Source organism: Natrix helvetica (genome assembly GCF_964273705.1).
Source record: "Natrix helvetica genome assembly, chromosome: 9".
Classification (NCBI taxonomy): domain Eukaryota; kingdom Metazoa; phylum Chordata; class Lepidosauria; order Squamata; family Natricidae; genus Natrix; species Natrix helvetica.
This window is the reverse complement of record NC_138560.1, coordinates 2,020,165-2,033,983: the sequence shown is the minus strand read 5'-3', so window position 1 is coordinate 2,033,983 and position 13,819 is coordinate 2,020,165. Positions and strand designations below refer to the sequence as shown.

At 44.1% G+C, this 13,819-nt stretch overlaps 2 protein-coding genes across 4 annotated transcripts in view; both read right to left on the bottom strand.

Moving 5' to 3' along the window:
• The window catches only part of RINL (Ras and Rab interactor like), a 21,080-nt gene extending 17,595 nt beyond the window's left edge, over positions 1 to 3,485 (bottom strand). Inside the window, exons 1-3 of one of the 2 annotated variants that reach the window (XM_081962360.1) lie at positions 1,212 to 3,485; positions 855 to 1,075; positions 49 to 236 (exon numbers count right to left, since the gene is read on the bottom strand). The gene's annotated coding sequence lies outside the window, so the exon portion shown is untranslated. Of the gene's footprint in view, positions 1 to 48; positions 237 to 854 lie in introns of both variants that reach the window. The other variant, XM_081962359.1, reaches the window with a different exon arrangement.
• On the bottom strand, positions 3,477 to 13,819 carry SIRT2 (sirtuin 2). 2 transcript variants are annotated; one of them, XM_081962367.1, is made up of 15 exons: positions 13,684 to 13,819; positions 13,544 to 13,593; positions 12,529 to 12,574; positions 11,412 to 11,528; positions 10,925 to 10,966; positions 10,367 to 10,473; positions 10,205 to 10,261; positions 9,226 to 9,294; positions 7,991 to 8,120; positions 6,887 to 6,946; positions 6,716 to 6,771; positions 5,587 to 5,663; positions 5,044 to 5,095; positions 4,539 to 4,610; positions 3,477 to 3,639 (listed from the first exon to the last, which is right to left on the bottom strand). In XM_081962367.1, exons 1-15 carry the CDS (start codon positions 13,697 to 13,699, stop codon positions 3,622 to 3,624), a joined length of 969 nt encoding a protein of 322 aa, XP_081818493.1. In that variant the 5' UTR covers positions 13,700 to 13,819; the 3' UTR covers positions 3,477 to 3,621. The 2 variants fall into 2 exon arrangements, 1 of the variants encoding a protein (XP_081818493.1); XR_014176161.1 differs by lacking the exon at positions 5,044 to 5,095 and adding an exon at positions 3,830 to 3,896 and having other exon boundaries at positions 3,574 to 3,643; positions 4,543 to 4,610.

Genomic DNA, 13,819 nt, shown 5'->3' with positions numbered 1-13,819 from the left:
ACTCTTGAAAGCTCCCACCGTTCAGAGAAGAAATCACATTTAACATACCTACGGCTAAATTAAAAACGTGCAGCATCCAGGGAAGGTGCTTCAGGAGAAAGTTTCCCCTTCCAAACGGCCTCTTCCTTTTCAATCCCTGCCCTAGCAGAGTTCACCCCAGAGCCGGCTGCAAGGGAGACCCGAGCCCACGTGTTTCTATCAGCAGGCAAAATGGCGGACGGAGTCGATGCTTAGCTCTGAAAGGAAGATGAACATTCTGCTTAGAAAAAAAAAAAACAGCGCTCGGCAAATCACCGAATGCATCTATCCTGTCACGCCAAAGGCCATTTCTGACCTTCCTCCCACTTACACGCAAAGTTCCAGGTGCTTTCGAATATCTGCATCAATATATATATATATTTAGACCGCATGATCGCTTCCAACAAACAAGCCGATGCCACCAAAACACTCAGCAGCAGGCAATAAATCCAAGAAGGGAGAATATTTTTGTAGCTCAGGGTTGACGGGAGGTATCCTTGGGGCTCTCTGAGCTTGGCTGCTTTCTTGCAGATGTTTCATTCCCCTAACTAGGTAACATCATCAACATGGGTACCTAGTTTGGATAACAAAACGTCTGCAAGAAAACAAGCAAACAGGCAAAGCTCAGAGAACGCCAAGGACCCCCCAATAATTCCAGCGTTCCTTCCCCAGAAATAGGTAAGGAGATTTTGGTTAACCTCCCTCCCTGAGGCTTGTAGGGATGGGTAAATCTTTTCTCCTCAAACCCTGCCTTGACCTTCCTGTTCAGAAATAAAACCTGCTCCAAAGGTCCCCATGTTTACCTGATCCCATCAACAGTTAAAAGATGATCTTACCTTGCGATGGGCATGCAAGAAGGTGAAACCGCCAGCTACGAAATCTTTGGGTCCAGCTGCCACTCATGGATCAGCCAAAGGTAAGTGAAGAAAGGTAGGACCGACGCACTAGGACACGACCGACAATTTCAGGAGACAAAGGCAGGGATGTGGTTTGACACCTCCGCCGACTGCCTTCACATGGTCCTGGGGCCTCCTCCGTTCACTTCAAAGGAAGGCAGCTAAAGAGAAAACAAAAGTTGGGCGGAGAAGCATTCGTTAGAAAAACATTTTTAAGAGTAGATATGCTGGATCAGAAGAAAAAAAATAAGCCTCGTTTAATCCAGGTTCCACTTGCTCTGAGAACACACCACTTACCCCTCTCAGCAACAGCCTCCGGTACTAGAGGTAATACGCTACCGTCATGCTTAGTACATGTCAAAAGCCTTCCCCTTCTTGGATTTAAGATATATTTTTTTCAAAGCCTTCCAGGAGAATCATCCATAACCTTCAGTCGTGCATCAACAGGTCCGTGATGCACCAAGACAGAGAGAGTATTCTGGAAGAAAAGGTCATTGCTGGGTGAAGCCAGAAGGCAAGAGGGAAAATTAGTTTAGACAGACACTCGAGGTAGAACTGAGACAGCCGATGGAGCTGTTAAGGAGGCTCAGGCAGGTAGAGAACTTAAGAGCAGTCTTAAGCCAGTCTCAGAAACTTTGTGTGGGTCTGCTGACTGGGGAATTCTCGGAACTGAAGTCCACACATCTGAAAGAAACACTGACTTAGCGAAAGATATTAATAGCACAAGGCTATTAGCTCAAAAGCGGAAGAATTTGGTTATGCTTCTGAAGTGAAAAGTGCCTTAAACAGTAATTTCCCGTTTTCTTTTTTTCTCAAATGACTATTCCTAGAGATCTTAGCAACTTGTATAATTTTTAGCAGCAGTTAAGTTGAAGTAAGAAAAGGGTTGACTATGGACTGGGAATGATTTTGCAAATTCCTCTATAATCCATTTAAAAAAAGTATATAATATGTAAGCACTAGCACATAAAACTAAGCTCTTTATAAGTGAAGCCCTTACGTATGCTAGAGCAGGGGTCTCCAACCTTGGCAACTTTAAGCCTGGTGGACTTCCAGAATTGCTGGCTGGGGAATTCTGGGAATTGAAGTCCACCAGGCTTAAAGTTGCCAAAGTCTGGGACCCCTGTGCTAGAGCATTTAAGAGTTGCTTTTATCATAGAATACTTTTCCAGTACCTCTATCTGAAAAACACAGGCATTTATTTTAATTGTAGCATTAAAAAAGGCTTGGAATAGATGGCAGGGAATTATCAGCTAGTGCCCAAAGCTATTTAGCTGTAACCTATGACCCCCCAGAAAATTGATGGAAAAGTTAATAGCTGCCTCTCAGTACAGAAATCAAGAGAACGAGTAAGGATTGCATCCATATTAAACTTTGTAAAAGCAGGTTTCACTTTGTGTCCACGAGAGGGCACCAACACTCCAACCCCTGAATTACCACCTGTTTTGCTAATCTGGATCACTACAAGACAGGTAAGTGTTAAGTACACCAATTACACCCAATCTTTTTAAAACAAACACAGGAACACAAAAGAAAACAACAACAACATATTATCTTGTGGTATCAAGCTGATTATATTTAATTGTCACTGATGACAGCTTTATGTAAATCATGGAAACAAAAGCATCAAAGGTAGTTTAAAACTGGTACTCTGCATAAATCAACAGTTTAATCAAACACTTCAAACTATACTTCTCTGAAAGTGCCTTCATTGGTTAGATCAAGGAAACAAAGAAAGGGAAGAAGGGGAAGAAGGGGAGGAAAGAAAGAAAAAAGGAAGGAAGGAAGGAAGGAAGGAAGGAAGGAAGGAAGGAAGGAAGACTCATAAATAAGGGCTGGACAGAAGTTAAACTCAAGTCTCAATTTGTCTTTTTTTTTCTCTGTAAGGCAATTAGAACAAAATTCTGAAGTTAACTGGAAATTAATCAAATTCACCCTCCCAACACTTTAAAATAAGAAGAGCAAGGCTGTAAAGCAGGTGTCCAAACTTGGAAACTTTAAGACCTATGGACTTCAACTCCCAGAGTTCTCTAGCCAGCTTGCTGCTGGGGAATTCTGGGATTTGAAGTCCACAAGTCTTAAAGTTGCCAGGTTGGGCATCCCTATTCTAAAGAAATCGCTAAGAAATACTCCTGCTAAATTAAAACTTCAATTCAATCATAATTTCAGCTGTTAGTGTCTTCCATCGGGTCCAAAGTCCCCCGAGATGACTTTGGGTGAGACCTATTTTGGATTCCACCTTTGCCCTGAACTCTATGACTGCCCCCAAAATCTTTGATGCCAGACAGCTAAGTCCCTTTGCTTAGTTTATTTCTTAGAATTATATCCTGCCTTTCTCCGGCAGCGCAAACCGACTCACAGAATCTTCCTTCCACTTATTCTCCCAATAGCAATTTGGGGTGACAGGGACTCGCCCAAAATTATGTAGGAAATTTCCTCCGCTAAAGATGGAAACCCCATCAGCTCGCCTTAAGGAAATGAAGACAGAAGGCCCCAAGCATCCCCCGTTCACGTCGAGGTGGGTTTTTTAATAATAGAAAAATAGGGTCCCTTGATCTCTAATCTCTTCATTCTTCTTTCTTTGCAGCTGGCTTTTCTTTCTCCGAAGATGGATTCTGCTCTTGCTTTTTGACTGGTTGCCAACCAGCGCCTGCTCCGACACCCACTGTCTGCCCTGACTGGGCCTCAATGATAGCGTGTTCCTTTTTCACCAGTTCCTCCAGCTCTTTCTGGGGGGGAGAAGGGGGGAAGAGAAAAGAGAAAACCACGTAAGGAAGATAACCAAGAAATAAACACAAACTTAATTTGCTCAGAGTTGACAAGCCACCCCCTTCCTAATGAGACCCCAGTGGGAGCCAAAAAGAACCCGTTCATTTCTACATCTGTTCTCTGTGGCTTTCAAATGGGAGACCTACCTTCCATCCCAACAGCTCTGCCAAAGCCAGGCAGCCCTCATCGCAGTCTCCTAGCCAGGCGACGTCCCTGAAAAATTAAGTGTGGTGGGAAAGGCCCCCCAAAAGAATGGTGAATAATAGAACACCAATGAATTGGTTTTTATACAGAGCTGACAAAGCATTCCAAGTCAGATGCATCTTTTCTTCCAGCAATCTTTACAAACACCTTATGATCAGGTGGATCTCCCTAGCAGGATCATCTCCCTAACACACCTGGGCTATGAAGACCAAGAGTGTCCCAAAGCTGCTTCCCCCCCCCCCCCCCCCAAGAGCTGAAGAAGCTTCTTGGATGAGAAGCAAATATGTTCAAAAATCTCCCAGAAAGTTCAGTGCCTCTTGGGAAAAAAAAGCACCTTTGGGACAATCATGACCTGGATGACTGAGAATCTCCATAGACAAGACCAAGAATGGCCTCCCTGAAGCCACCAGGGGAGCTCAGCATATGAACCACAAAGCTGCATTAGATATACCAAGGGAACTGAGCATGTCAGAATCAAGAGAAACAAACAGCAATTATTGTCTTAAACTTGATTTTATTTAACTCCTCAGTGAAGTCTCTTACCTAAGACTTTTGTTTGGCGCCAAAGCACTGAAAACACCCCACCTCCCATGAGTTAACCCTTAGGCTCTCAGCGTCCACCCTGCCACAATCCTGCGCCCCGAAGTGAACTTGCCTGTATGCCTTCTCGGAATCAAAATCCATCCCGCAGCCTAAGCCCATCAGGGACATGAAAGGATCACTCTGAAACGAGACCAAAAATGGAAGGACGTTCTCTTGGAGGGCTCCAAAATGGTGACCATTTTCAGATGGGGGATCAGCAGAGAACTGTCATGATACAAGGTGGCTCAGGAATTCTGGACGTTGAACTCCACAGGCCGTAAAATTGCCATACTTTTATGGTCAAGTAGGGAAGATGACCTGGATGGCGATATGCAGGCTAGGCTGAAAAGCATTTTTTTAAAAAGGCCAGAGCAACAAGATAGCATTTAGAAGCAACTCCAGCCGATGCCTTCCTGATTCGCAGAAGTGTAAGAAGAATCAGGCCAACTCAGGAATTCTGGGAGTTGAAGTCCACTGCTCGAAAAGCTGCCGTAGTTGCCCCATCCCTCCTCTATTCCCAGGAGCTTCCACTCTGTGGCAGGCCCTAGAAAGCAGGCTGCAAAGCTAACCTCACCTCGCCTGTCTTCTCCTTATTGATCAGAAGACGCGGAGTGTTTGCGGGTACCCTGGAAGAAACAGAGAGGAGGAACCGTTTAGCAACGGCGCCTGTGGCATCTTGGTTCAGGAAAGCCAGTCCTTGGTTGCAGAAGCTGATGGGAGTTGACTGAAATGGCAAAACTGACTCCTCTGATGACAGAAAAGAATATGAGTGCTTTGGTTTCCATATGGAAACTGCTTCTGAACTTTGTGCTTAAGGTGGGAAAGAATGTAACTTTGACTTTGGGTTTTACAGATTAGATTGATCGATCTTTATAGAAATGACTTGTTCTTATTATTAGGGAAAAACAAAAATCTGTGATTTGATGCTAATGCTTTTTTCTACTGCAACAGAGTGAGTCAGAAGTTAATGCTTTTCTTTTCTTTTCCCTAGCTTGCCTCACTTCTTTCCCCTCTCTCCTCCTGCCTCACTGCTCTTTCATTTACTTTTGTATTTTATAATGTTTGAAAAAAAGAAAAGAAAAGCAAGCCCTCCCTTACACAGCCCAGGTTCACTGACCTGCTGACCAGAGAGGCGAAAGGCTGGACCTGTAGGGAGGTGCCCATGATAATAAGCATGTCTGCATTCTGGAAATCCTGCAAGCAGAGGGTTAGCGTAAAGGATAGCGGTCACCCGAAGAACTGCATCCCAGTTTCTAACCAGGTTATTGGGATATGATCCTTTGATCTTTCATTTATTCAGGCCTAGACAGACTTTGCTGCCCAATGTTATTATGGTCATGATAGACCAGGAGTCTCCAAGCTTGGCAACTTTAAGCCTTAAAGGAGGCAGTGCTCATCTCCATTTCAAAGCCAAAGAGCCTGCACTGTCCGAAAACGTCTCTATGGTCAATACACCAAAGGCGCACGGAACGCTGTTACCTTCCCACCAAAGGTGGTCCCTGTTTTTCTACTTAATAATAATAATAATAATAATTTTTTATTTGATTAGCCGCAACCCTCTCCCGAAGGACTCGGGGCGGCGTACAATCAAAACAAATAAAAATACACATAAGACAAACATATATACAAAAAGAACAGAGACATATACATATGTGCATGGAGGAGAGTTGACTTATAAGTGAAAGACAATTAAAAACACAATTTAAAATCCCCTTAAATAAAATTACTAAATTAAAAAACCCATCAGGAGCGATACGAAGTTATGGTTGAGCCAGGCCAGCTATTTGGAAAAGGTGGGTCTTGAGCTTGACACGGAAGGAGCGGAGGTCAGTAGTGGTCCTAACTTGCGTTTTTTACGTGCTTTCGAACTGCTAGTTTGGCAGAAGCTGGGACAAGTAATGGGAGCTCACTCCGTTACGCGGTGCTAGGGATTCGAACCGCCAAACTGCCGACTTTTCTGATCCAAAAGCTCAGCATCTTAGCCACTGAGCCATTGCGTCCTATTATCTCTATTTTCAGCCTAAAACACAGCTCCTTCTGTGCCGTATTTCCATTCATTAGATTTCATTCATCCTAACCAATTATGGATCACATCTGACAATTAGCATACATGTCTAAATAACATCATTTCGTCTGGAGAAATTTTCACTCCTAGAATAAGGATTCAGAAATCCTGGCTCTTGGGAGACCTCCAAAGTGGGGCTGCCAGTGTTCCCAATCCAAGGACAAACGACTGAAGCGCTTACCGACTGCATGAGAGAGAAGAAACGGGGGGGCAGATTCTCCCCAAAAAACACAATGTCTGAACAAAGGAAAAGAAAGCAGAATCTCGGGTTAGGTTTCCCTGAAACCTGATCGATAAGCACCAAGACCCCAGGATGTTTTGCTTTGATGAATGACTGGGTGGGGATGCTCACCTGGCTTCACTACACTCTGACATTTTTCACACCTGGGGGTGAGAGATGCAAATATTTTTTCTGAAAAAGAAAATAAGAGCAACACACCTGAGCCAATTCCGATTGCAGCTAATTCATGATTTGGCATCAATGGCAGAGGTCTAGGTTCCTTGAGAGATAGTCTCACCTCACCAGGATTGGCCCGTACCACCCATGCTGGCAGAGGAGGCATGCTGCAGATCCCCTCAGTTCCAGTATCCCAGCTGGCAGGGTCCAGGAGGAGGGCCTTCTCTGCCATTGCTCCTGTCCTCTGGAACATCTCTCCCCTCCCCTCTCTGATGTGAGGTTGGCCCCAACCCTATCTTTTTGGAAGAGCCTAAAGACATGGCTGTGCCAGTTGGCTTGGGGCTCCAGTGGGGGATCAATACAATGGAGGTGGCTGATTGATTAATAACAGATTTCCCCTCCCCCACTGCTGTCTGCATGTGTCTTTGGTTGCAAGGTTTGATTTTCACATTTTATGGCTTAATTAAGCTGGAACTGTAAGCTGCCCAGAGTTACTCTGGGGTTAAAGGGCAGCCAATTTTATAAATAAATAAAAATAGCTACAACCCTTAATTCTAATCAGTCTTTTAACCTCTGTCTTGCACCCACCCATACCAGGCAATCCAAAGCGTACCACTGGAATAGCAATACCAGTACCAATAGCACTTAGACTTATATACCGCTTTATAGTGCGTTAACAGCCCTCTCTAAGCGGTTTACAGAGTCATCCTCTTGTCCCCAACAATCTGGGTCCTCATTTGACCCACCTCGGAAGGCTGAGTCAATCTTGAGCCTGGTGGGATTGCAACTGCCAAATTGCAGGCAGCTGGCATCCAGCAGAAGTAGCCTGCAGTACTACACTCTAACCACTGCGCCACCATGGCTCAATCCCACAAGTGATGGTTTTCTCCCCTCAGCAGCATTCACACATCTCAGAAACAAGCACTGCTTATCAAGATCATGCAGCAGGAATAATCCAGAGTTTATTCCGAATGATTTTTAAAATTTTTCTTTACCCCTTCGTTCCCTTCCGGAGGGCCCCTGGTAATGTCTTCCCTGCTTCCAATGCCTGACCCTCACCTTTCATCCACTCCAGGCTGTAGGACGTCCTGCAAGTGGAGCTGATGCAATGGGAGGTATAAAAGGTGCCATGAGCTTCCACTAAGTGTTCGGCATCCAGACCGGCCACCCGCTCCAAGGTGTCGATGTTCTAGAGGAAGGCAAGAGGTTGGAAATAAATCCAACCTGAAGTGGCCATCAATCATCATCTCATTTTAATGACTCCATAATCCCTTGCGGGGTGGAGTCTGGGCAACTGAATGGAGCCGAGTGTTTACTGGCCGGTTGCCCTTCCTGTCACCAATGCGGAGCTTTATTCAGCAGATAAATTCCCATTGTGCCCAAAGAGAGAAATATCTGCCTCTACGTAGGATCGAACTCACAGCCTCCTGATTGTGAGGCGCAGTGCACACGAAGCAAACCGGTACTAGCGCGGGTAGGAACCCACCCCTGTGATTCAGGCACAAGGTTAGAAAGTGGGAGACCGTGAATTCTAATCCCACCTTAACCACAAAAAACAAAAACAAAAACAAAAAACAAACAAACAGCTGGGTGACTTTGAGCCAACTGCGAGGAAATAAAGTCCTGATTACTACATTTCAAACCGTTTATACTACGATGCAATAATTTTTAAACGGAATATGTATTTTAACTCCTGCACTCTCCCGGAGATCGTAGCTGCATCAGTTCTCTCTTTTTCCCCTTGGGGAGAGGGGGCGGTTTATAAATCGAATAAATGAATAAATGAATGAATTTTTCATTTTCTTTATTCTGTCATTATACAAGTTTTCTCGGGGATTGCAGAGAAATCCATCATGTGGTAGCCAGAATTGTTAAGTATCCTACACAGTATTCTCATTAAAATGCTTGTAAACTACCAATGGTCTTCATTCTTATTCTTGAAAAGCAATATGTTATGTGCTTTGAAACTTGTCTTGTTATTTCATCTAATGCCAGCATATTGACTTTTAATATGTTAACATATTAACATAGCACCACACATGAATTCAACATTTAAAAAATCCCTTGCATATGGTTACAATAACTCATATTGTACACACCCGTTAAATCATTTGATTGGCTCACAGTCAAGAAGACTTGTTCAAAATTCACTTGCTGCAATGCACCATTTCAAAGCAAGAAAATGCTAATGGCCCTTATTTATTTAGCAGGCCGGAATAATGTAACAAAATTTTGTTTTAAAGTGCCAGCCCCAAAGACCAGAAAGAGACCCAAAGGAAAAAGGACTTATTTACCTGAGTGTAGCAGCGTAGCAGCAGCCCTTTCTCCTTCAAAAGGCGAATGAAGTAGTGACAGACTGTCGGCTAAAAAGGATCAGAGCCTTAAATGTCATATTTCTTTTCACAAATAAAATCAAAGGTCTAGTTTTAATTTATATGTTTACTCATTCATCCAACACTTTGGCAGTTAACAACATCATCACATTAAAACATCCATTGTAAATTAACAATAAAACATTCACAGCGATTAAATGAAACAGTAAACCGCATAAATTAATCCATAATCAACTAACGACAGCACAAAAAACATCCACTTCAGTTCATTAAAACGTGGGGATGACACTAAGCAATCAACAAAAGAATTTGGTGCTTGGCATCTTCTGGAACCAAGCCAGAGAAGGGCACTTTGATTTCAACAGAGTGGCTGTTCACAAAAGCAGTCCCTCCTCCTGAAATGTCGTACCTCATCCCAATTCATGGATGAGTGCAGGATGGCCCCTGATAGTAGTCCCTCTGGGAAATCAAGTCACTCGGGTTAATTCTAAGTGAAGAATGCAGTTCTGCGGGGGAGGGGGGGGAGGGGGGTGTATTTATTTATTTTATGGGCAGTTATTTCTATTGTAGGTTTTACTGTATGAGAATTGTATACCATTTGGTGATGGAATACTTTACAACCAGTCTGATAAAGAAATGCCCCTCTTCCCAAGCACTAAAAATTGTTGAGAAAACTCAGAGGACGTAGTTCTGTTTCTCCTCTAAAGCCGGATAAGCCCCTCACTTAAAACCTCTTAAAGAGACCCGATTTTGAGCACCTCTCTAAACTAGAAGAGGGGTGGGCTTCAGATCCTGCTTCTCAAGAGTGTGAAGGGGGCAGGGAGGGCACTTGTTAGGAACTCTTTGACACAGCCATTTCTTCTCCTAAGGTTACAAGACCATTTTAGGATTAAGTTTAAATCCCTGCCCACCACCTAGGAAACATGAAAAGCCAGCTGACCTTGAACTGCCCTGGGTAGAGCTCCCGAGCCAAGGTGAAGAATGGGTCTGGGTTTTGCTAAATGAAAACAGACATCGCATCAGTTATGCCAAAGAAAACAAACTGCAAGTGAGCACCGTATTCAGCCCAAGTAAATAGCAAGTGAGTAACTCAGCCTAGTACCTTGAAGTAGCCAATCTCAAATATGGCTTCGGGGTATGGTAGATTGTATTGCTGCAGATTGGCATATAGCCCCGTGCCAGGTGAGCGGAAATCAGGGATCCCCGCACCTGAGAGGCAGAAAGGCAAACGCTGAGACCGAACTGGCAGCTGGAAGCAGCTGAATAGAAAACTAACTAAGGATAGATTCTAAGGAGAGGGGCTTGTTTACTCTGATGCTACAGAGAGCACCAATACAGTCTGAGCTAAGAAGCAGATACTGTACTTGAAGTTCCCAGCTTCATTACTTCAAGCCCAGCTTAGAACAAAGGGGGGAAATAAGTTTGATTCAACAGGGTGAACATTTCTTTCTCTACTTTCCCAGAAAAGGAGTTTCCCAATTAAAACTAATAAATCTCTGTGGCAGGATAAGAGCACACCTTTTTAGAATGAGTAGAAAAAAACTTCTTCTGATCCCTAACTATGTAAAGGCAGTTTCTAATTTTATCAGCCAGCATCACATTCTGCTCCTACAGTTGGACAAAACAAACAAACAACAAACAAAGCCATCGTGACACTTACTAGTTGAGATTCCTGCACCGACCATACAGATTATATTCTTGCCTGCAAGAGAAAGGGCAGTAAATTGCCTTTCAATATCGACCCCTGAATTACACCATGCCACCCTCATACCCTGAACAGCATCAACTGTTTGGCATAGGCATCCAGCCATTGAAGCCTTGGCAACTGAGAAGCCACAGGATTTCAGAGGCTGGGATTCAACTTCTTCTGCTAAGAGTCTGACTTTGGGTGGCCCTGGGGAAATAACCTTTGTCAACAGCAGTCCCTATCGGTAAACGTATCAATGACTACAGGTAAGCATGCAGAGATATACTGATAACAGCGTATAACTACAACACACAGAGGTGCCAAGCCTCCCTCCTCTTTTTGATCTGCACCACAAGCTCTTCCCCGCCCCCCTGCCCTTCCTTCTTTTTCATCCACTTTAGAGGCTGTTAGAAAAAAGAAAAGAGCAAAATGTTTCCATCTCTAGAAAGAACTGGTTTACATTTCTCAGTCAGCATGAAGTTGGTCACGCCTTCCAGCGTCAGTTCCTCCAGCACCTTCTCGGGCTTCCCACTGCCGAAGCCCAAAGTCCGTGAAAAGAGGTTCCGCAAAAAATCCACTGTTAAGAAAGGAAAAAATCGCAACATTATCATGTGCCTTGAACAGCTGAGATCTGTGCCAGATAGATCATCAGTACACCAATGAAGTTACCTAGAGGGATAATGAAATATCTGCAAGGAAACCACTAAGCTCAGAGACCACCAAGGACGCCCCAGGCCACCTCCTCTCCGCAAACCCTACTCCCTTCTAGCACTGATGATGTTACCTAGTTGAGTCATAAAACGTCTGCAGGAAAATAACCAAACTCAAAAAACACCAGGGACCCCATGAGAGCTCTGTATATTGTGCTAAACTCTTACTTTAGGAAAAAAAATCTTTCTGCAGCTCAAAAGCAAGCTATTCCATGCTTTTTATTAAAATAATGCTCATGTCTTCAAACAGCGTTTCTCAATCTTGGTAGCTTTCAGCCGGATGGACTTCAACTCCCAGAATTCCCCAGTCAGCCTTGGGGAATCCAATTTGAGGCTTCTCTACTTTGTTTTGCCTCATTCAAAGATTTGTTAGAAAAGCAAAAAAACAAGATTCCCCTCCTTGTTTTAGAGAAGCATAACTCTGAAAGGAAAGGCGCATTATTGTTTTAGGAACTCACTTCCCCTATTCCATTCTTATTTTTGACAAATAAGCTCCCGTTTACGTCTCCACTGAACATTTGCTCATCTTGTCCTGACGCAGCTGACACAAAGTACAAGCTCACTAATAAATGGACATATATGTAATTGTGGCCCAGAGATAGAAGTCATGTGTCTTTGCTCAATGGATTAAGACCAGCCTTACCTTATTCCAGGCCAAAGAATGAAATTATAATGCCTGATTACATAGTTACTGTGCACAGCAAACACTGAAGTTCTTATCCTGGGTTTCACAATTCAGGGGTTTTTATGAATAATTTCTTATTAGCTATAGGGAGACGGAATAGTTGGAAGACATTGGGATAGGCTCAATTTATACATTCACAATATTTAAAGTAAAATATGAACTCCCACTGGATAGTTACTTACTTTCTGTCTGGCCAGAAGCTCCCCCTTCCTCGTCAGAATCTGAACTCTATAGGAAGGAAGGAGGGAGTTCATTTCTTACATTTCCTTAATATTAGCTGAATTTATTAAGTTAATATTAAGTCTGAGCAGGGTTAAGACCTGTTAAGCATTCAAAAAAAAAAAAAAGAAGTACTGTGAAATTCCAGAACATCCCAAATCCCATCTATCCTTTCCTAAAATGTATTTTTAAGTGGCTCCTGAATTTTTTCCACAGTTGCCAGTGCTTTCTGGCCTCAAGCTCAGAGAGGCTCTCCAGGCAGTCTAGCCCCAGCATGGATCAATGTTCTCCCATCAGCATTTTTGGAGAAGAGATATAAGGGCATTCCATTTGAGCTTAAACTATGCCCAAAGGTGAATGAGCCTCTGAAACAGCCGAGAGATACCTTTTTATACCAATGTTCCTCAATCTGGGCAGCTTGAAGATGTGTGGACTTCAACTCCCAGAATTCTGCTGCTGGCTGGGGAGTTCTGGGAGTTGATGTCCACAGGTTTTCAAGGTTGAGAAACACTGTTTTTTCCACATTAAATCCAATCCCCCACTCATTCTGATCAGTTTTATTTACAATCTTCAATCTTATGTGACTTTCTCCTCAAGTGTGGCCAAATTTTGTCATTTGTCTGTAATACGTGCAATAGTTTAAAATGATAGGCTTGATTAATTGCACAGTGAATACAAGTGTGAAGTATATTTTTGACTTATTTAGGGCTTTTTTCTCACCGGACTCCCATCCAGCTGAGCGGGGGATAATGGGCTTGGAAGTCCACCCACCTACCCCAAAATGACTTTTAAGAGTCCTTATTCTGGGAATCGAGCCACTTTCCCCCTCAGGAAGCTCTACCGGTTGGGTTTCCGCCTGATGGAAAGCGCTCCAGGCGCCCCCTTTCCCTCCGTGGGGCAGAGCCGCCTAGAGAGAGAAGGCCCCAGAAGGGGGGGATTTGGAGCGACGCCCCCCAATTTCGCCCCCTAAATCCTCACCGAGGACTTGGAGGCCTTTTCGGCGCCCTTTTCGGGACTGGCGGCAGCGCCTGTGACAAAGGAAACAGAAGGAAGAAGGGGAGACTGGGCAGGAGGTCCGGGCCTTCTCAGCCCACCGGTTCCCTCAGCGGCACCGTTACCTTCCCGGCTTGCCATGGAAGACCGTGTCGCTGCTCCGCCGAGAAGCCAGACTGTTGCCCCCTGAGGGGAAAACTACAAGCCCCGAAAGGCCCCGCGGCACAGCAGCCAATGGCCGGTCAGCTTCCAAACAAACAA

Bases quoted from the DNA above. Each gene is read 5' to 3' on its own strand.
- SIRT2 (XM_081962367.1), bottom strand. The intron at 12,575-13,543 runs GTGAGGATTTAG...TCCTTCCTATAG, and splicing joins AAAAGGCCTCCAAGTCCTCG to AGTTCAGATTCTGACGAGGA. The intron at 6,772-6,886 runs GTGAGCATCCCC...TCCTTTGTTCAG, and splicing joins TCAGAGTGTAGTGAAGCCAG to ACATTGTGTTTTTTGGGGAG.